Genomic DNA, 21,195 nt, shown 5'->3' with positions numbered 1-21,195 from the left:
AAGGTCACTATGTTATCATCGACTTTGTATATTTTCAATATATCTATTAGCCATTCATGCGGTACTGAATCAAAGGCCTTTTTATAGTCAATAAAAGCAGTAAAAAGGTTCCTTTTTTTAGTGAATGCCTGGTTAGAAATGACTGAGTCGATGATAAGCTGTTCTTTGCAACCCATGGAACCCTTAGCGCATCCTTTCTGTTGAGGCTCTATGATATTGTTTAGAGCACAATGTTGGTAGATACGCCGGGTTACACAGGATGTGACCAATTTATACAAAGTTGGAAGACAAGTAATTGGGCGGTACTTGGATGGATCTTGGGTGTTATTTTGATCCTTGGGTATTAAATAAGTAGTTCCCTGAGTTAGAAATGATGGTAATTCCTGCGGATTAGAAATAACATGATTAATTAATGTTGATAAGCACTCATGAATACTCCAAAACTTTTTAAGCCAGAAGTTCTGGACTCCGTCTGGTCCAGGAGATTTCCAGTTATGAAGCTCTTTGATGACATTTGAGACTTCTTCAGTCGTGAATGGTTCGTAGTTAGCAGTGACGTAGTGGTGACAGTTGTGCGTCGTATCTTCTATCCAGCCAGCATTGTTGTTAAAAACAGCTGGTGTGGAAAGTTGATTTCCCCAAAACTCATGAATTTCTTCTTGGCTTGGGTAAGACTTGTCGACACTTTCTACGGTGGAATTGAGTTTTCGGTAGAACGCCTTCTCAGAGTTCCCAAAAAGTGCATTGTCACATTTTCGGTTGTTACTAACTTTATACCTTCTTAATCGTCCTGAATAGACGGAGAGTTTTTGTTTTAATGTATCCAGGCACTGTTGGGCTGTGTTATTTTCTGGATCGTATCTCGAGTGTCTTGCAGTGCTCCGCATTATTTCTTCAGCTCTCTTAATGACCTTTCTACTTGTTACACCTCTTACATATTCTGTAACTTGACCAATATCCCTACGCAGTAATTCAATTTTTCCGAGAAGTCTTTTTTCCCAGGGTGCAGTTCTGTTACCAGTCCTTCCGTTATTAGTACCCCGTCGTGTTCTGATCTTAACGCCCATTACATTAGCAATTGCTGTTGCTGCACAGTAGATTAGCATATGCAGATATTCCAATGTGTGGGCTTCTACGACATAATTGGGTAGGACTTCAGTGTTCACAATTTGTAACAGCGCACCTAGTTTCTTACAAGAGTTTATTCGTGGTAGCGGTGGTCTGCTAAGTGGATTTGTTCCATTAAACTCTTGTACGGCACGCGCCATTTCGTTTGCTAGACTATCGCGCAACTCGTTGTTTTCCTGCTGTGTATTGTCAGGTTGAGTTTCTGGTATGGGAATCTCAGGGATCTGCTCATCAAGGATTTCATTAGGGACTTGATCTAAAACTAGCCCTTGGTTGTTAATCTCCCGTTCGACTTCGCTTTTGATCGTATTGCGTCTAGCTTCTGGGATAAGGTTGTTTCTTATGATTACCCGGTATTGATCTGATACTCTTTGCTCCGATACTTGAATATCTGGGTACTCCCTGCAAAATTCGGCATACAGCTGTTGTCTGTAGCCGATCGTTTCTTGACCGAAGTTTGTCACCTTATAATAGGAGCGCAAAATGCTTTCGTTAATGGACACAGTCCATTTCATGCGCTGCCTCGGTCGTCCCGCTTGAGTGAGCGCCGGCTGATGTTCCAGCGCAGCACCTTCAGCGGGTGGAGCTCTTGCTGTTGTTTGGCTCGCTTGTGGTTGTTGTTGTTGTTGGGCTGTAGCTGATTGTATGACAGGGGCCCGCCTCCTCAACACCCTGCCACCGACGTCCCGCATGCTGTCACGTCCAGCGCCGGCTCCAGACGTGCCCTGGCGATCCCCAGGCAGCGATCCTAAACATAAATTATTATTCTCCATTCTCATGGGTGTGCATTTTATACCTACTGCCAGGTGTCAGTTTTTGTTCCACGGCAAGTATCCCTGCTACTCTCTGGGTACTGGCGCTACGAATACCCAGAAAGCATCCCCCATTCGCAGGGGGCCGCGCCTGATAGAAGAACTGACAAAAAACTCCCACAGGTTATTATTATTATTATTATTATTATTATTATTAAGTCTTTATGGTAGGGGAGCAAAGTATGCTAAGTGTGCAGTCACTCGAGCGCTTTGGGGACCTATTGGGTTGCGAAGAGTAGGTTCTAAAACCAAAAAAAGTTAGTAAAGTTTTCCATTTTAGTGGGGACTTTCTATTTTTAATTTAATTTTCCATTTCCAACAATCGTTTCTTTAGATTATAGCGCCATCTATCCATAATTCGAAAAAATGTCTCGAATAAAAGTTACTTATTTTTACGTATGGAATCCAAATCTGCAATAAAAATGGGGCCTCCCATTTAAGATTTTAAAGTAACCCCCCACCCCACCTCCGTGGGGGGTCGTGTTTGGTGCCATTCGATAGATTTTTCAAAAATATTGAATAAGTGTATTTTTCAGTTTTTCGATCTGATGTTCATTTCGCGAAATATCGCGGGATTCGTATTTAAAATATTAAATTTACCCACACCCCTCTCCGTGGGAAGTCGTATTTGGTATCATTCGACAGTATTTTGAAAAATGTTGAGTACGTATTTTTTAGTTTTTCGATTTGTCATTCATTTCGCAAAATATTCGATTTTTTCTTGTGAAACTTTGGGACCCACCCATTTCTTTAAGCCCCACTCAAATCGTCAGATTTTTGAAATATACACTGTTTTGCATGTTCTTAACTTACCTTATCTTAATCTCACGATTTCGAGTTTTTCTAAGGATTGATTTTTTTTTCGACCCTCCTTAACGAACTCCCCTGCATTAAGAGCCAATATATGGTAGAGGTACATTTTCAGGGACAAGGTTTCTCTCCATGTAATAATCTGACGCGCGCTAGTAACTGCAAAAATCCCTGCTCGGGCTCCCCCCAAAGCTACAATTATGCTGTAATTACATAATCGTGAAGTTATCCGACACTGCCCGTTCTATTGATATTAGAGTAGAATTTACATCCTTTCCTATTTTTTTTTTAGTCAAGCAAAACCTATTTAATTTTGACAGAAAAAATATAGGTTTTTATTTAAAAAAACAAATGAATGTCATCAGGACGTCATCACAGTTGCTATTATTCAAAATAAAAGCAAAACTAAATTTAAAAATCGACCTGTCTCGGCATTTTTCCAATATGTCACATTTCTGAAATATTTAGGGTGGATCTTTTAGTACAGTAAATGACCATTTTGGAGTGTAATTTGCTTGAAAGTTTATTTAAGTTTCTCTTACCCTCTTCTTCACTGTTGGACTTATGCTGTTGGTTGCTTTTAGTTGGGAGGTGAAAGCCACCCCTTCTCAGTGGCGAGAAAAATATTTTAAAGATAAGTCCGCAAGTGGACAAACTGACTAATTCTCAGCAACATTCGTTTTATGAGTTTTGTTACTAGTCAATATATTTTTTGAGTTATTTGCGAGTGAAACTGTTTATTTTTAAACAAAAAAAAAACACGTTTTCAGAAGGTTTTTAGCAAATAACTTAAAACCAGTATTTTATCAAAAAAATTGTTCTGAGCAAAAATGTACCTACCTAGCTTATATAAAAACGAAAAAAAAAAATGGTGTGTGCATGAAGTCTTTAGACCCAATAGATGCAGAGTTGTTGCTCATGAAAAGTAGGTTCTGATTCGTCAAATTCTAAATCGAATATTTCTACGTGAAACAACCAAAAAATAAAGGCACTATTTGAGGAAATCCCATCAGAACTTTTTAAAGCGTTTAAAAATAGTTTTATTTTATTTTTTTTAATAAAAGTTTCTAGCACCAAAACTAAGCAAGTTACGCTTAACATAAAGTGAATCCCTTTTTTTTTTGGTAAAAAAATCATGAAAATCACCCCCTAATTAGCATACCAAATGAAATTAATCGTTACTGATTTACAATCTACTTTACTTATGTATTGTTTATATATCTATAAATTTCACCGGTTTAAAGTAGTTATTTTTGAAAAAATTTGGTTTTAAAGTAAAAAAACATTTTTTGAAATTTTGAAAAACTGTTTTTCTTTAACTTAAAAATTGTTTGTGATACGAAAAAAATATCGAAGAGTAAAAAAATGTAGGTTTTGATTTTCTGAATATTTTGGCTTTTTTGTTTTTCTATAAGACCAAAATTGGTTGAGATATGGGTGTTCAAAGTTTGGATACACTCGTTATTAGTGACTATTGGAGTATGACGTAACTGGAGACCGGAATTTAAATTCTTGTTGTTGCTTATAGTCCAGGCTGTATCGTCGCCTCCGTTAGGTAACATATTCCGATTCGATTTTTTTTGCACAAACTCACTTAAAAAGAAAAAAAAAATAACAAGTTTCTTGTAAAAGGTATATATTCCTTCCTAAGGTCAATATATACCTTTTACAAGAAACTTGGTATTTTTGTGATTTATGGTATACAGTCAGCTACAGGAAGTTTATTTTCCTCCTGGATTTTTCACTTAAAAAGAGTTCCTTATAACAAATACACAGAGTACCGGGAGGTGCCGCGTTTGGAAAATTGTTTAAACAATTTTTTTAAACAAATTCGAAAAATTTATTGTTTTAGATTCTTTGGGTCATTATGAGCCAAAAAGATCTCTTGTAAATTTTCTCTAAAATTTACTGTTGTTGAGTTAAACTCGATTTAAAATTTGAAAAACGCTTAATCACTCAAGACTTAATAACTCAGTTAAAAATTATTTCTATGAAAGTTAAAAAGTGACCGAATCAAATTTGAAAGCCTCCCTTATAGGATTCTGAAGAAATTTTGTCACGATTTTATATTTTTAATTGTTAACCATGAGCGCTAAGTAAGGCGGCCGTCAATGTGAGTGCAACTGAGATGCACCATTAGACGGCCGGAATGGTGCATCTCTTTCGCACTAACTATTGACGACCGACTATACGCAGTTAGCGCTCTTTGTTAATAATTAAAAATAACAGCTTACTAATAAAATAATGACAAAAATTTCTTCAGGATCTTGTAGGGTGGACTTTAAACTTTGGTTTGGTCACTTTCTACCTTTCATAGTAATAATTTTTAACTGGAAGCGTTGGAAATGGTGATTTTCGCGTTTTTCAAATATTAAATCGCGTATAACTCGACAACAATACATTTTTAGAGAAAAATCACAGGAGACCTTTTTTGCTTATAATGATCCAAAAAATCTAAAAAAAAATTGAACGAATTGAAAAAATTAATTTTTTGAATTTGATTAAAAAAATTGTTTAAACAATTTTCTGACCGCGGCACCTCCCGGCACCCTGTGGATTTGTTATAAGGAACTCTTTTTAAGTAAGTTTGTGCAACAAAATCGAATCGAAATAATTTACCTAACGGGGGCGACCATACAGCCTGGACTATACAACCGCGAGCAATTCAAACTAATCGGACATCATTCGGACATTACGAACCATTACGAACTTGGGTCTCCAGTTACGTCACGACTACCTTCTCTTCGAGATGCGGAACACATTATCTTGTTATTTATAGTATCATGTATTCAACTACAACCCTTTCAAAAAGCAGCACTTTGTACTGCGAAACTTACAGATACTATGTCAATGTGTGCTTTTGCCCAGGGGGTGAGTTTCATCCCTACTGGGGGCGAAAAATCATACGTTCAAAATATGTCCGGAATTCGATAAACTGACTAATTCGAAGCAACTTTTATTCTATAGAGTTTTTTCACTAACTCAATACTTTTCGAGTTATTTGCGAGTGAATATGTACATTTTTCAACAAAAAAAAACATGCTTTTAGACGGTTTTTCGCACATAACTCAAAAATAAGTATTTTATCGAAAAAATATTATTAGCAAAAATATAGCTTGTCATCATTCTCTTTGCCTTATCCCTATGCGGGGTCGGCTTCCCTAATTGCATTTCTCCACACAATTCTATCTTGGGTCATATCAATGTTAATCCCCTTTACCAACATGTCCTGCCTTATCATCTCCCACCAGGTCTTCTTTGGTCTTCCTCTCCTACTCCTTCCAGGAATCTGCACTTCAGCTATTCTTCGTATTGGGTGATTAACATCTCGACGTTGAACATGACCAAACCATCTTAACCTATGCTCTCTCATTTTGACATCAATTGGTGCCACACCTAGACTTCCCCTAATAAACTCATTTCTAATTTTATCCTTCTTTGTCACTCCACTCATCCATCTAAGCATTCTCATTTCCGCCACATGCATTCGTTGTTCCTCTTTCTTTTTCACTGCCCAACATTCAGTTCCGTACATCATAGCCGGTCTTATGGCTGTTTTATAGAATTTTCCCTTCAGCTTCATTGGAATTTTTCTGTCACACAACACGCCACTCGCTTCTTTCCACTTCATCCATCCAGCCCTAATTCTACTGCATGCATCTCCATCTATTTCTCCATTACTCTGTAATACCGATCCTAGGTACTTAAAACTATTGCTTTTCACAATCATTTCACCATTCAAAGATACCATTTTATTTGTAGTAGCTCCATCTTTAAATGAACATTCCAAATACTCTGTTTTTGTCCTACTAAGTTTTAAACCTTTGTCCTCCAGAGCTTGTCTCCACTGTTCCAGTTTTTGTTCTAAGTGTCTTTCACTATTTCCTACTAACACGACATCATCAGCATACATTAAGCACCATGGAATGTTACCCTGTAGTTTCGCTGTTATCTGGTCCAAAACTAATGAGAATAAATACGGACTCAGCACAGAGCCTTGGTGCAATCCTACTTTCACATGAAATTTATCAGTTTCTCCCACACCTGTCCTAACACTAGTCGTTACTCCCTCATACATATCCCTCATAAGCTTTACATATTCACCAGGGACTCCTTTCTTATTGAGTGCCCACCACAGAATCTTTCGAGGAACTCTATCATATGCTTTCTCAAGATCAATGAATACCATATGAGCGTTTGTTTCTTTACTCCTGTATTTTTCCATCAACTGCCTTATAATGAAAATTGCATCTGTTGTTGATCTAAGCAAAAATATAGCTTGTAAAAAAGTAAAAAAAAATGTATATTTATGGGGTCTCTAGAACTAGTAGTAGCAGAGTTATAGCTATTTAAAGTAGGTTCATATTCGTCAAATTCCAAATAGAATATTTCAACGTGAAATTACCAAAAAATAAAGTACTTTCTAGGGATAACTCAGTACAACCTTTTTAAATTAAAAATAGTATATTGTACAACAAGTGAGAAAAAAGGCGTATTTCTCACGAGCGCAGAAGTTTGTTGGCACGAGCCGAGACACGAGGCGAGGGCCGCAAATCAAGCGAGAGGGAAATATGTCATTTTCTCATGTGTTGTACAATGTACTTTTTCTATGGATGCGGTTTTGTCAAGAGTTCAAACTTCAAAATTAAATAATTTAGGTGCTTTTCGGTATATTATATGCATAAATTGAAATAAAATACATATACCGGGTGTCCCAATAAGAATGGCTCTCGGTCATATCTCAGGAACCCTTTATAATACAGCTTTGAGAAAAAAAATTTTATAACAAAAGTTGTCTCGAGAAAAGCCTGGAAATTATTTTTATAATTGTAGGTTCACCGCTAGATGGCGTAATTGAATATCAAAAATTAAAGAATCTAAATTTTACAAAATTTACCTAATGAAAGTGCACTGGAAATTCAATCATCGTATTCTTCATAAAATTCTGCGCATATTTGATTTACAAGTTTAAGTCTACCTTTGCAAATAAGAGGTAGGGATGAGTGGGAACCTTGTTATGAAAAAATCCCTGTAAGTCCGGTTCTACTAAATCGAATTTTACAAACTTCATCTTGTTGAAAACAAATCTTTTTCGTCAATGTAAGAGTTATAATTTCGAACCAGCCTAATAAGTAATATGCCAGCTAGAAGGCGTTATTTAATTTTTTTCAGAAATCTAGTTTTCTTTGGAAAATATTAAATACAAGTAAGCATTTTTAATCCTATATTACAAAATTAGCCGCAAATCAAGCGAGAGGGAAATATGTCATTTTCTCATGTGTTGTACAATGTACTTTTTTTATGGATGCAGTTTTGTCAAGAGTTCAAACTTCAAAATTAAATAATTTAGGTGCTTTTCGGTATATTATATGCATAAATTGAAATAAAATACATATACCGGGTGTCCCAATAAGAATGGCTCTCGGCCATATCTCATTAACCCTTTATAGTACAGCTTTGAGGAAAAAAATTTTATAACAAAAGTTATCTCGAGAAAAAAGCCTGGAAATTATTTTCATAATTGTAGGTTCACCGCTAGATGACGTAATTGAATATCAAAAATTAAAGAATCTAAATTTTACAAAATTTACCTAATGAAAGTGCACTGGAATTCAATCATCGTATTCTTCATAAAATTCTGCGCATATTTGATTTACAAGTTTAAGTCTACCTTTGCAAATAAGAGGTAGGGGTGAGTGGGAACCTTGTTATGAAAAAATGGCTGTAAGTCCGGTTCTACTAAATCGAATTTTACAAACTTCATCTTGTTGAAAACAAATCTTTTTCGTCAATGTAAGAGTTATAATTTCGAACCAGCCTAATAAGTAATATGAGCTAGAAGGCGTTATTTAACTTTTTTCAGAAATCTAGTTTTCTTTGGAAAATATTAAATACCTACAAGTATGCATTTTTAATCCTATATTACAAAATTAGACCAAATTAGCAACAGAATAGCGAAAACCGCATGTTGATACCTTTTTTCTATCTCGAGATATCGTACGAAACGTGTAAATTTAAAAACATAACTGTTACTGTCACCGGTAAATGAAGTTAAGGAAAAGTAGTGTGCTATGTAAAAATAAAGGAACATTTTCCAGATATCAACGTATATAATAGGGCTTTCCAACGCTTCTCATTTCTTTCGAACCTCTGTTATATGTGGTACATTAATATTATACACGAATTATACGATAATATGACAGAGGCTCGAAACAAATGAGAAGCGTTGAAAAGCTCTATTAATTAAAGCAACAATAAGACAAACAACACTATAAAATATAACAAAGAAATAAAAACAACTATTTAGTGATGACCTAAATGGTCAAATTGTTGCTTATCATTTTCGATGCAAGCATTTACTCTTTCTAGAGTATATTGAACAGCAATCTCAATTTTTGCTCCCGAAGTGTTTTCTCGAGTAATGTAGTAAATACAACATATTTAACTGTTTCAGACTTTTATTTATGGGGAGGACTAAAGACCTTGTTTTTGCCGCCAGGCCCACTACTCGAGAAAACATGATCTAGAATCTAGAGAATACGAAACGCCATTCAAAGCATTGCGAAAGCAGAAATTGAGACTGCTGTTCAATCTGCTCTTGAAGGAGTAAATTATGCTTACATCGAAAATGATGGGCAACAATTTGAACATTTAGATCGTCACTAAGTAGCTGTGTTTATTTCTTTGTTATATTTTGTGTTGTTTGTCTTATTGTTGTTTTAATTAATTATATTTATATACGTTAACATCTGGAAAATGTTTCTTTGTATTTTCCATAGCACACTACTTTTGCTTAATTTAGTTTACCGGTGACAGTAACAGTAAGCGAAAGGCCACACGGGCGATAATTTACGTTGCCGTAAGAGCAGTAAACCTGATGAGGCATTGGTTGACTAACTCCTATTTCATCTACAACAATGTCTCGTCAGGTTTACGGCTCTTACGGCGTTGTAAATTTTCGCGTGTGTGGCCTTAGCCTTATGTTTAAAATTTACACGTTTCTTAAGATATCTCGAGATAGAAAAAAGGTATCGACATGCGGTTTTCGCTATTCAATTGTTAATTTAATCTAATTTTATAATACAGGATTAAAAATGCATACTTGTATTTAGTATTTTCCAACGAAAACTAGATTTCTGAAAAAAATTAAATAACGCCTCCTAGCGGGCATATTACTTATTAGACTGGTTCGAAATTATAACTCTTACATTGATGAAAAAGATTTGTTTTCAACAAGATGAAGTTTGCAAAATTCGATTTAGTACAACCGGACTTACAGCCATTTTTTCATAACAAGGTTCCCACTCACCCCTACCTCTTATTTGCAAAGGTAGATTTAAACTTGTGAAATCAAATATGCGCAGAATTTTATGAAGAATACGATGATTGAATTTACAGTGCACTTTCATTAGGTAAATTTTGTAAAATTTAGATTTTTTAATTTTTGATATTCAATTACGCCCTCTAGCGGTGAACCTACAATTATGAAAATAATTTCCAGGCTTTTCTCGAGACAACTTTTGTTATATTTTTTTTTCTCAAAGCTGTACTATAAAGGGTTTCTGAGATATGGCAGAGAGCCATTCTTATTGGGACACCCGGTACATGTAGGTATTTAATATTCTTAAAATTTATATACGTTATTTATTTAAAATTCTAATTAACAGTTATTTTTGAACAGTTTTGAGTAATTCCTGGTAAGTTTTGCAACACATTTTGTTTGACAACATTAATTGTGTTTGTATTGTGCATGTTACCATGAAAATGGCGATCATATTTATGGAAACCCGTAGGAGAACCCATGAGAAAAAATATTTCTCACTGCATTGGCCGATTTTTCTCACTGCGTGAGAAATTGTTCGTTTTGAATGTATGTAAGTAGTGAGAGAAGTTGCACATTGTATAGTGTATACTAGTGTATAGCATCCATAGAAAAAGCTTTATTTCTATTTTTTTTTAAGTTTCCAACATCAAATGTAAGCAAGTTACGCTCAAAATAAAGCTGGTCCCCTTTTGATTTGAAAAAAAAAATCGGGAGAATCACCCCCTAATTAGCATCTTAAATGAAATTAATCGTTACCGCTTCATAAGTTGCTTTACTTATGTTGTGTTTATATGATATGTAAGTTTCAATGGTTCAAACTGCTTACAGTTGGAAAAATTTGATTTTAATTTTTTTTTAATTTGTAATTTTGAAAAAAATTTAATTTAATTTAAAAGAATTTTGAAAGAATTAAAAAAAAATTTAACAATTATTAGTGATACCAAAAATCTCAAAGGGTAAAAAAAAGTTGGCTTTGCTTTTCTAAATATTTTGGATTTATTTAGTTTTTCTGTAAGACAAATATTGGTTAAGATTGAGTGTTTCTAAATTTGCATACACTCGTGATTAGTGACTCGTTCAAGCACTTTTAACTACAGCCTTTCAAAAATATGGACTTTGAACCGAGGAAACTTACAGATCATATAAACAATACATACACGAGGAAAGCATTTTTAAAAGTGGTAACGATTAAGTTCATTTGAAATGCTAATTAGGAGATGATTTTCCCGATTTTTTTACCAAGAAAAAAAGCGACCAACTTTATTTTGAGCCTAACTTGCTCACTTTTGATGCTAGAAATTTTTTTTACAAAACAAAAATAAAGCTTTTTTTAAAGACTTTAGAAAAGTTGTAATGAGATTTTCCCAAAAATTGCTTCACTTTTTTGTTATTTCACGTTAAAATACTCGATTCGGAATTTGACGAATATGAACCTATTATTCATTAGCTATTGGGACTGTGCAAGTTCGGAAGAGCGACACCTAGTGTCATAAATCAGCAACATTTTTAGCACTTTTAATTATATTGGCCAATTATATTAGTCCAGGTTACTGGATAATTGTTAAGTCCATAGCCCAAAAAAAGAATAAGAAGAAAAAGTAAGATTGTGATTATGACATTAAAAGGTAAACATTGTATGTAGTGAATAAAATTGATTATTAAAATGCAGTATTACAAGTAAAATACAATTAATTAAATTCACTTGATTGATTTTGAGGTTAAAGTGTTAATCAACTATTTTTAATGGGAAATAATCCACAATTTTACCAAAAAAATTTTATTAACGTTTCAAAGCCCAAATCGGGTTTCGTTGTCAAAATACAAAATACAGTGGAACCTCGATAAGTCGAATTAATCGGGGCCGCGGCCAATCCGGGTTATCGAAAATCCGGGTTAGTCGGAGAGTATGGTAAAAATTAATAAAATACATATAAATAATAAACAAATACACATTATAATTGCAAAAACATAAAATACATATAGCATAGTGCATCTAAATTACGTACAGTTGTATACAGTAATGTTTATTTCTTGGTAAAAAACTCAGTCAAAGTGAAAAAATGTTTGTTTTGTCTGATGAAAATCGGTCCGGATTGGCCGGACTTCTGAGTTATCGGAGGCCGACTTATCGCGGTTCCACTGTACTACTAAAATAAACAAAAATGTTGTTGCTAAGTAAAAAAATTCTTCTAATAATTTATTTAATCTGACTCATTTATATTGGCAATTCAGACATATATTATACATTTTAAAGTAAAAGACTTTAAGACTTCCTGGGACGACTTTACTAAAAGATAGTTCATTCGATTACATGAAATCAATCCCAACTCAAGAATATCCTATGGAACTCTAACGCGAGAATTTTACTGTCATCGTTGCATTTGGTTGTCTTTTTAAAGACAAATCACATGCTATGATATTTTTTTTGTGACGGATATTCTTGAGTTGGGATTGATTTCATGTAATCGAATGAACTATCTTTTAGTAAAGTCGTCCCAGGAACGCAACTCATAAATATTGGCGATATCATTTTAAAGCCTTTTACTTTAAAATGTATAATATACGTCTGAATTGCCAATATAAATGAGTCAGATTAAATAAATTATTAGAAGAATTTTTTTACTTAGCAACAACATTTTTGTTTATTTTAGTAGTATTTTGTATTTTGACAACGAACCCCGATTTGGGCTTCTAAACGTTAATAAAATCATTTTTTTGGTAAAATTGTGGCTTATTTCTCATTAAAAATAGTTGATTATAAAAATGCCACAAGGAAATAGCTTCAGAACAACATTAAAGTGTTAAGTTAAAGCATAGACCTATAATATGGGTGAAGATTGCGACAGAGATAAAAAATGAGCCTATTGGTGGGAAGTCTCCTTTTTAATCGGAGGAGTTCATCCAATTGGCGACAGTGAGAAATTGCCGTGATCAATAAATATATCAATAAATAAAGTTGAACTTTAAGTGAGGGTTATATTATAATGAAACTGACATTTACACTTAAAAGTGAACTTTTATTTAATGTTTACTTCAAATTGATTTTAAAATCGGGCGCAAGAATACATAATTTAGGTTATGTTACTTAATTCTGCTTTATTATGTTAGAAATCTACTTTTCTCTTTGTATAACTTCTACTTAAATTGACAATTTTTTGTTGTATTTTTACAATTTATAACACAGCATTTGCGAAATCCCGTTTTCTTCAATGAGAGTAGGTATGAACTATGTCAATATGACAATTTCAATTGACAATATGAATTATTTATGAAATCTAAGGAAATTGCAAGATTTCTCCGTTATTCGCGCACGATCGTTTCCCGTATCCCCTCCAACTACTTGCACAGCGAATAACTCTGCTTTTACTTAGACTCAGCTTAGGTCTAGAGACCTAATACATACACAATTTTTTTCATTTTTTTAGAGGCTATATTTTTGGTAAGAATGTTTTTTTTCGACAAAATTCTTACTTTTTGAGTTATTTGCGAAAAACCGTCTAAAACCGTAGTTCTTTTGGTGAAAAGTGAACATATTCACTCGCTCGCAAATAACTCGAAAAATATTGACTTAGTGAAAAAACTCTATAGAACAAAAGTTGCTTAAAATTATTCAGTTTATTCACTTCCGTACTTATTTTGGACGTATATTTTCACCCTTTCTCGGGGGTGAAACTCACCCCCAGGTCAGAAGCACACATCGGCACAATATCACTTTTTTTCTTTGACTTGTTAGCTACAGTTGAGTCCGCGAATCTTTACCCGTGCGTCATCATTTAAAGCATACGAAATACGTTGATGGTAAGTCGGAAATTAGGGAGTTTTTGTGCACACAAATACGTAAACGTAACGCATCTTTTTGACATATACGCTTGCGCATTAATGGTTGAACTACCGTATCGAGATACGCATTACCTAAGGTTACGGGCTGGTACGTTAGGTTCATACGCATCCCTATCGAGCCGAAAGTCACCGAATGCACACGAGTATCTTGCCCGATTACCTACCAAATGAACATTTCATCAGCGTACTACTCGTTTCTAAACATTTTAAGGTTATATTGGTTATTGGTTTAGTCTATTTGAGTAAAATTATTCTGTGTTTGTAATTGGAAATTGGAACTTCATAATAGTTTTAAAATTTTATTGTTTTTAAGTTGTCTATTAATAAAGCAAAACAAACAAATCTTGTATTAATTTAAGAAATACAGTGATCACCACAATTAATAACTAGATAAACAAATGACCTAGTTTCAGTAAAATTTTCAAATAAATATTACCACACTATTTACATTATACCTACTGGAATTCTGATGTAGGTATACAATAATTTACAACTAAAAAGTAGGTATAAACAAAAATAAAAAAATTTTAACCTAAGGAAAAATAATATTTTTATATTTAAATAGAAGCAATTAAAACCATACAATTTCATCATTCATTTATCTTTTTTTACATTTGTATATTAATTGTATATTGTGTGAACATTGTTTTATTTTTTTTAATGTCAACGGAATTTAAAAATGACTTTACGATTTGCTTTACGTTACGTTAAGGCAGTTACAAAAACTACCTATTTTAACATTCATCCTCTACGACACATTAGTTCCTTTACGTATACGGAGATGCGTACGTTACGTAGCAACAAAAACTCCCTATTGAAATTTACTAAACGCAACAGCAAGTGACAGTAAATGACTTGCTGTTGCTCTTGGTAAATTTCAATTTCCGACTTATCATCGACTTATTTCGTATGCTTTAAATGATGACGCACGGGTAAAGATTCGCGGACTCAACTATATGTGTATGCCAAATTTCATGTCAATCCAAGCAGTTCTTTAAAATTTAGAGGTTTTGCAATATTTTACCGTCAGCGAACGGACTAAATTAGGGATTGATTTTCACGGTTTATTTTTCCAAAAAAAAAACGTACTAACTTTATTTTGAGCGTAACTTTCGTAGTTTTGATGCTAGAAACATTTTTATAAAAAACAAAAATTAAGCTTTTTTAAACATTTAAAAAAATTTTGATGTTTTCCCCGAAAAGTGCTTTATTTTTGGTTATTTCGAGTTGAAATATTCGATTTGTAATTTGCCTTACTTTTAGAGTTTATTTGAGAAAAACCGTCTATAAACGTGTTATTTTATTGAACAAACTGTATAGAACAAAAGTTGTTTAGAATTAGCCAGTTTATCCATTTCCCAACTTTTTTTGAACGTATATTTTTTCACCAAAGAGAAGGGGTGGCTTTCACCCGTCAAGTAAAACCAACCAACGGTACAAATCCAAAAGTGAAGTAGAGGTGCCTCGGAGACCATCCGAGACATCGGTGCCTCGGAGACACCATAATATTGAACTCATTTATGTCAATTATTTCCTAATTACAAATTTATCATTTTTCAACACTTAATGCATTTTCCTTGTTCAATAATGCAATTTTCATTTCGTCATCATCACTTTAGTTTACAAAGTTTCCTAGGACTTTTACGAATCGAATGCAATAAGTTTCATCGAGATGAATGCTGCTAACAAAACTAAAACTTTTGTAAAGTTTCCAGAATTTTGGCCACTAGTGTAAATCCGAATTTTCATGCAATTCTGTGATGAAAAGGAAATATACACGGTATCGCCGTATTTCTCGTTCATTTACTAACCTAATAATATTAAAATAATGTGATACGTCTATGAATTCTCATAAATATATATATTTTGTTTCAGTGTTTTGACGGTTACTCCTGTCCCGATTAGGGCCATGGACAACGCCGTCCAATGTGCAATAAGGACCAACATTCATTTGACTGACATCAACATTTATTAGATAGCTCATTATTTCTAAGTCATTAGAAATAACTAATAATCATTAGTGTTAAAACTGTTACCATACTTATTGATTGTTAGAAGATTTTCGTTTAATTGCGCAGTGTATGAGACAAATAGTTGTTTTTAAATTTCATAAGTAAGCATTTTTATTATTTAAAATACTTTTTTATTTACATTTTTATAATAAAACAATGTGTACTTTATTTTGTTAGAATTGTAGTTTTTAAATAGTCAACAATTTCTGTGTAATTTAAGAACGATTTTTACAAAAACCCAAAAAATTTAAAAAATACAATCGATCGTGGATTTAATATAGCTTTTTATTTACGTATTCCTACATCTAAAGCCCCTTTTGTATGGTGTTGAATCGTGGACATTGTCCTAAGATACTTATGTGCAGAAAAGCATTTGAGATGTGGCTATATCGGAGAATCCCGTGGACTGACCGGGCCAAAAATTGGAAGGTCGTCTGAAGAATGAAGAAGAACCGAGAGGTACTGACCACCATAACATCTCGAAAGTTAAAATACTTCGGTCACATTATGTGAAATGAATTCAGATATGCCCTCCTACAAGCCATCTTACAATGAACATATGTGCAGTTGTTCCACGCTGCTGCAGATAAGATAAAGATTGCCATTATGATCGCCAACATTTGTCACGGATAGGCACGTCAAGAAGAAGAAGATGCCTAAAGCTTGGAAAAATAAATGAGCGAGTAGACTGATTGGGTGAATTAGTGGCAGAAGATGAGTTTGTAATTACTAACACTTAATTCGAACTTCCATACAGAAGATTATACACATGGAAGGAAATCACCGCATGATACTTCAGGCCGCATAGTGGGAAATCAAATAGATTACATTACAATTAATAAAAGATTCTTTAATGGCATCACCTCAGTCAAGACATACCCAAGAGTCGATATTAAGTCAGACCATAATTCACTCATTGTTAAAATTGGGGCTCAGGCTAAAGAAGATTCGACGTAGTGTTAACCTAAAATCCGGAAAGACCAACTTCTTTAAGTGCCGTCTGCTCCCAATCGGAGGTTGGATATAATCATCACTATCATTACTCTATCTACCGGCACCAGGTATCTATATTCTGGGCACCAGGTATTCCGTAGAACACTTCCAATGTCATATTCGTCGTTAGCGACCCCAAAAACCCCCCGAGTAATTATTTTGACTAATTTTTTAATAAATTCTTTGCCGAAAACTTCACAAGACGAGGTAAACAGTAGGTACCCTGGGCACCAGGTACTCCAGAAATTCATCACTATCATTACTCTATCTACCGGCACCAGGTATCTATATTCTGGGCACCAGGTATTCCGTAGAACACTTCCAATGTCATATTCGTCGTTAGCGACCCCAAACACCCCCCGAGTTATTTTTGACTAATTTTTTAATAAATTCTTTGCCGAAAACTCCACAAGACGGGGTAAACAGTAGGTACCCTGGGCACCAGGTACTCCAGAAATCACTTCCGATGTCATATCCGTCGTTAGCGACCCCAAAAACCCCCGAATAATGATTTTTGACTAATTTTTTAATGAATTTGCCGAAAACTCCACAAGACGAGGTAAACAGTAACTACCCTGGGCACCAGGTACTCCGGAGATCACTTTCGACGTCATATTCGTTTTCAGCGACCTCAAAAACCTCCCGAGTAACAAAATTGAACTCATTTCCGCCGATAATTGGCGAGTTCTGAATTTTTTTATTGTCTGTTTGAGATGCACTCAGTAGCGTACTGATAGATCAGCGGGCCCTGGTTCCAGTTGGAATGCGACGTCCCTGAAAACTTCTATAATGTTTATTTTAATAAGTTAAAGGGGTGAAAATAAAAAGAGAAAATTGAGTGTGATTTTTAATTTCAAATATCTTGTTCAAAAGAAACTTTTTAGTTATTCTAAGGGACTTTCGGCCCTCGGTAATAAGCTGGCGGCAAAAAGATAGCCGGTGGTATCCAATAGACGCCGTACAGAGTGTAATGGAGACCACAGCCTTAGATCACGGTCTTAGCTCTTAGATATTTCAAACTGTAACTGTACTGATTAAACTTACTAACTGCAGTGACTGCTTCCACACATAAAGGGCGAAAGTTCTGATACGTACCTGTAAGTTCGGTTGTGCTCATTTTTGTCTATATTTAGAATTTAATTTTAGTTATTTTATAAGAATTACCTAAATGTGGGTAACAGCTGAAGAATTAAGATGCTATAAATATGAACAAAAGGAGCATCGAGCGTCTAATTTATTATCTTGGGATTATTTTTATAACCCCCGTATAAAACTTACATTGAATATCTCAATTTCCAAATTTCTACAACTTTGTAATTTACAACAATTATTCATGGATCGTGCTGATATTCTTTTTCTCATGATCATCTTTCAGTGCGTCACAGTTTTTCGATTTCTTTCTAATGCATTAAATTGTATGTGACAGAAAAAAAGGCACGTCGGTGATTACATTTTGTCGGTGACATTTATCTAGTTGCCGATAGATGGCGCCATAATAAAAAAATATTTTTTTTAATTAGATAATAATATTACAAATATAATCTGTATCATTTATAAGACTATACAAATCAAAGAAAATACCATTTTATAAATGCAAGAAACACATTTGATTTGTTTTTATTCCAAATTGAAAATAAAATGTGACAACTGCCAGATTTAACTCAAATGTCATGTTAGAATAAATGTCATAAATGTGTATTATCACCGACTTACCCTTTTTCCTATCATTTGTTACGTACTGAAAAATGCTCATGAAAAGGACAATATAAACACAAGTGTTTGAGTTAGTAGGTATAGGCGGTTATTCTTTAAATAAGTGTTGGAACCAGGGCTTCCGCTTAAGCAGGTAAAAAGAGTACAGAACCTGACAAAAGCGTTCCCTATGTTTCTTAATAAATTTTGTTTTCAAATTCTTTGATAAATAGGTATTATTCGCTTTTATTTATAATTACCTACACAAAAATAAAAATTTATTAAGCAGTTACATTTCCTAGTGTGTACTTGTGTAGTTCAAAATGTCCCAATCAAAGTATAAAAAAAGAAACAAAAAGCGTATTAGATCGGGCCCCTGCGGGCCTGGGCCTAGATTCCGTGCACTGTAGATATCTACAGTCGCTTTCTGTCGATGGCAATTGTCATGAAAATATTTGAATTTTTAGTTTTAATTCAAATATTTTCTTGTTTTACTAAGTGTCACTACAGCATCAATTAGAGTATAACCTAGCAAAATTAGAAAATAATTCAATTAAAGCTAAAAATTCAAATATTTTCATGACAATTGACATCGATAGAAGGCGACTGTAGATATCTACAGTGCACGGAATACGGGCCCTGGGCCCTGGTTCCGCGGAACCATGCTCAGTACGCCACTGGATGCACTTTAAGAATGCATTTTTTGTATGCAGTTTTTCAATACTATATCACGGCTCCGGGTCACAAAGTTTCCTGGCGCATTCACGAATCGAATGTAAAAATAATTATTAAGATCCGTCTTGTCCTTTTTTTTCGGAGGTTCAGTGCTTTATTGCTTCGACTATCTGTGTGCATGCTATTCTAAACATCCTTCTGTAACACCACCTGGTATGGTGGTGGCTGTATTTTATTTATGTGTTATTGTTTGAGTGTCCAGTGCTTGTTAAGTCCATAATGTAGTATCAAAAACGTGTAGCATATTAGAGGTCTTAATCTCAGTTCTTATCTAAGGTCTCTATTGGAGAGAATAGTTTTCATTTTTACAAACGCATTTCTTGTTATTTTTATTCTGGCCCTTATTTCTGTGAGAGAGAAACACACAAAACATAGTGTAAAACAGTATAAGGTAAGTGCGCCAAATATTGCCATGCTCCTAATATTGCCACTCCCCATAAATTTATTAATTTGTCCCCTGAGTCACAGATGGCCATGTAAGCTCAAATATCGAATTAAAACAACCACTCTAAAAACGTTATAGGTGGAACCAGTCAGTATTGGTGTTCACGGCAAAGCAGCGCGTATTTCGTGCGATTTGTTTATAAAAACGTGGGAAAACTGTAATGATTGTTATAATCTTGCTAATACCGATTATAGAAGGGTGAGAACGTTATCAGGTAGGTACATTCAAGTACTTTATTAATCCATATTGTGTTTAATTAATATAAAAAAATAAAACATAAATCGCCATTTTTGTTCCGCAGTAGTAATGATCCTAATATTGCCACATGAGATAGTTCCTAATATTGCCATGGCAATATTTGGAACCTAACATGAAAATTTACTTTTTATTAATAAAAACTTTCTTTTCAACAGAATGCCGAATAGAAAGAGAGCCATGTGGTCTGAGGCGAATCTCGTTGCAGCGTTAGAAGCAATAAGAGCTGGAAGCAGTATAAGCCAAGCTTCATTACGATATGAAATACCTCGAACAACACTTGGACTACATTATCACAGCCAAAATTTGGTTAAACGACTTGGAAGGAAAAGTGTTTTAAGTTTTGAACAAGAAAGAGATCTAGTTCGCAGAATTCATAAACTAGAGTAGGTGGACATGCCAATAACCAGTAAAATAGTAAGAAGTGTATTTTCGTATGCGATGATAATGAACATTCCCAATTTTTTTTCTGATATATCTAAATTAGCAGGAAGGAAATGGCTGAAATTATTCTTTGCAAGACATCCTGATGTGGCTAGAAGGAAGGCTCAGCAAATGAATCCAGCAAGAGCACAGAAAATGAATCCGTTTATTGTAAAGGGTTATTTTAAGAAATTGGAGGAAGTATTCATTAAATTGGAATTGTTTGATAAACCTGGAAACGTTTACAATATGGACGAGAACGGTTGCCGTCTAACGATCCATAAACAGCAAACCGTATTGGCCAAGAAAGGTGCTGAACGTATCCACTTGACAGCGCCTGAACACGGTGAAAATGTTAGTATTGTGGGTTGTGGAAATGCCCTGGGGCAAGCCATCCCACCGTTCATTATTTTCAAAGGGAAGCGATTGAAGCCTGAATGGAATGATTATCTACCACCAGGATCAAGTGTAATTATGACACAGAAAGGGAGCATGACAAATGAGGCGTTTATTTCATGGCTAGCACATTTTTAGTAAAGTTTGGTTAAAAGCGATGACACCAGCTAACATCATCTCTGGGATCAAAGCAACTGGAATATTTCCTTTTCTTCTTCTTTATGTGCCGTCTTCTACCGAAGGTTGGCGACCATCAAACGATAGGTTTCTCTGTTTTGTGCCGCATGTATTATGTTCGCAGCTTCTGGTATTTGAAACCATTCTCTCAAG

At 34.4% G+C, this 21,195-nt stretch overlaps 1 protein-coding gene across 3 annotated transcripts in view; it reads left to right on the top strand.

Moving 5' to 3' along the window:
* LOC126889827 (uncharacterized) overlaps positions 1 to 16,202 on the top strand; it is a 787,508-nt gene extending 771,306 nt beyond the window's left edge. For all 3 annotated transcript variants that reach the window (XM_050658511.1, XM_050658513.1, XM_050658512.1), the window contains one exon: positions 15,790 to 16,202. In XM_050658511.1, the coding sequence (XP_050514468.1) occupies positions 15,790 to 15,797 (8 nt within the window). In that variant the 3' untranslated portion in view covers positions 15,798 to 16,202. The remainder of the gene's footprint in view (positions 1 to 15,789) is intronic.
* Positions 16,203 to 21,195: the final 4,993 nt, after the last annotated feature.

This window comes from Diabrotica virgifera, chromosome 8, assembly GCF_917563875.1.
Source record: "Diabrotica virgifera virgifera chromosome 8, PGI_DIABVI_V3a".
NCBI lineage: Eukaryota > Metazoa > Arthropoda > Insecta > Coleoptera > Chrysomelidae > Diabrotica > Diabrotica virgifera.
This window is presented reverse-complemented; position numbering and strand designations above follow the sequence as displayed.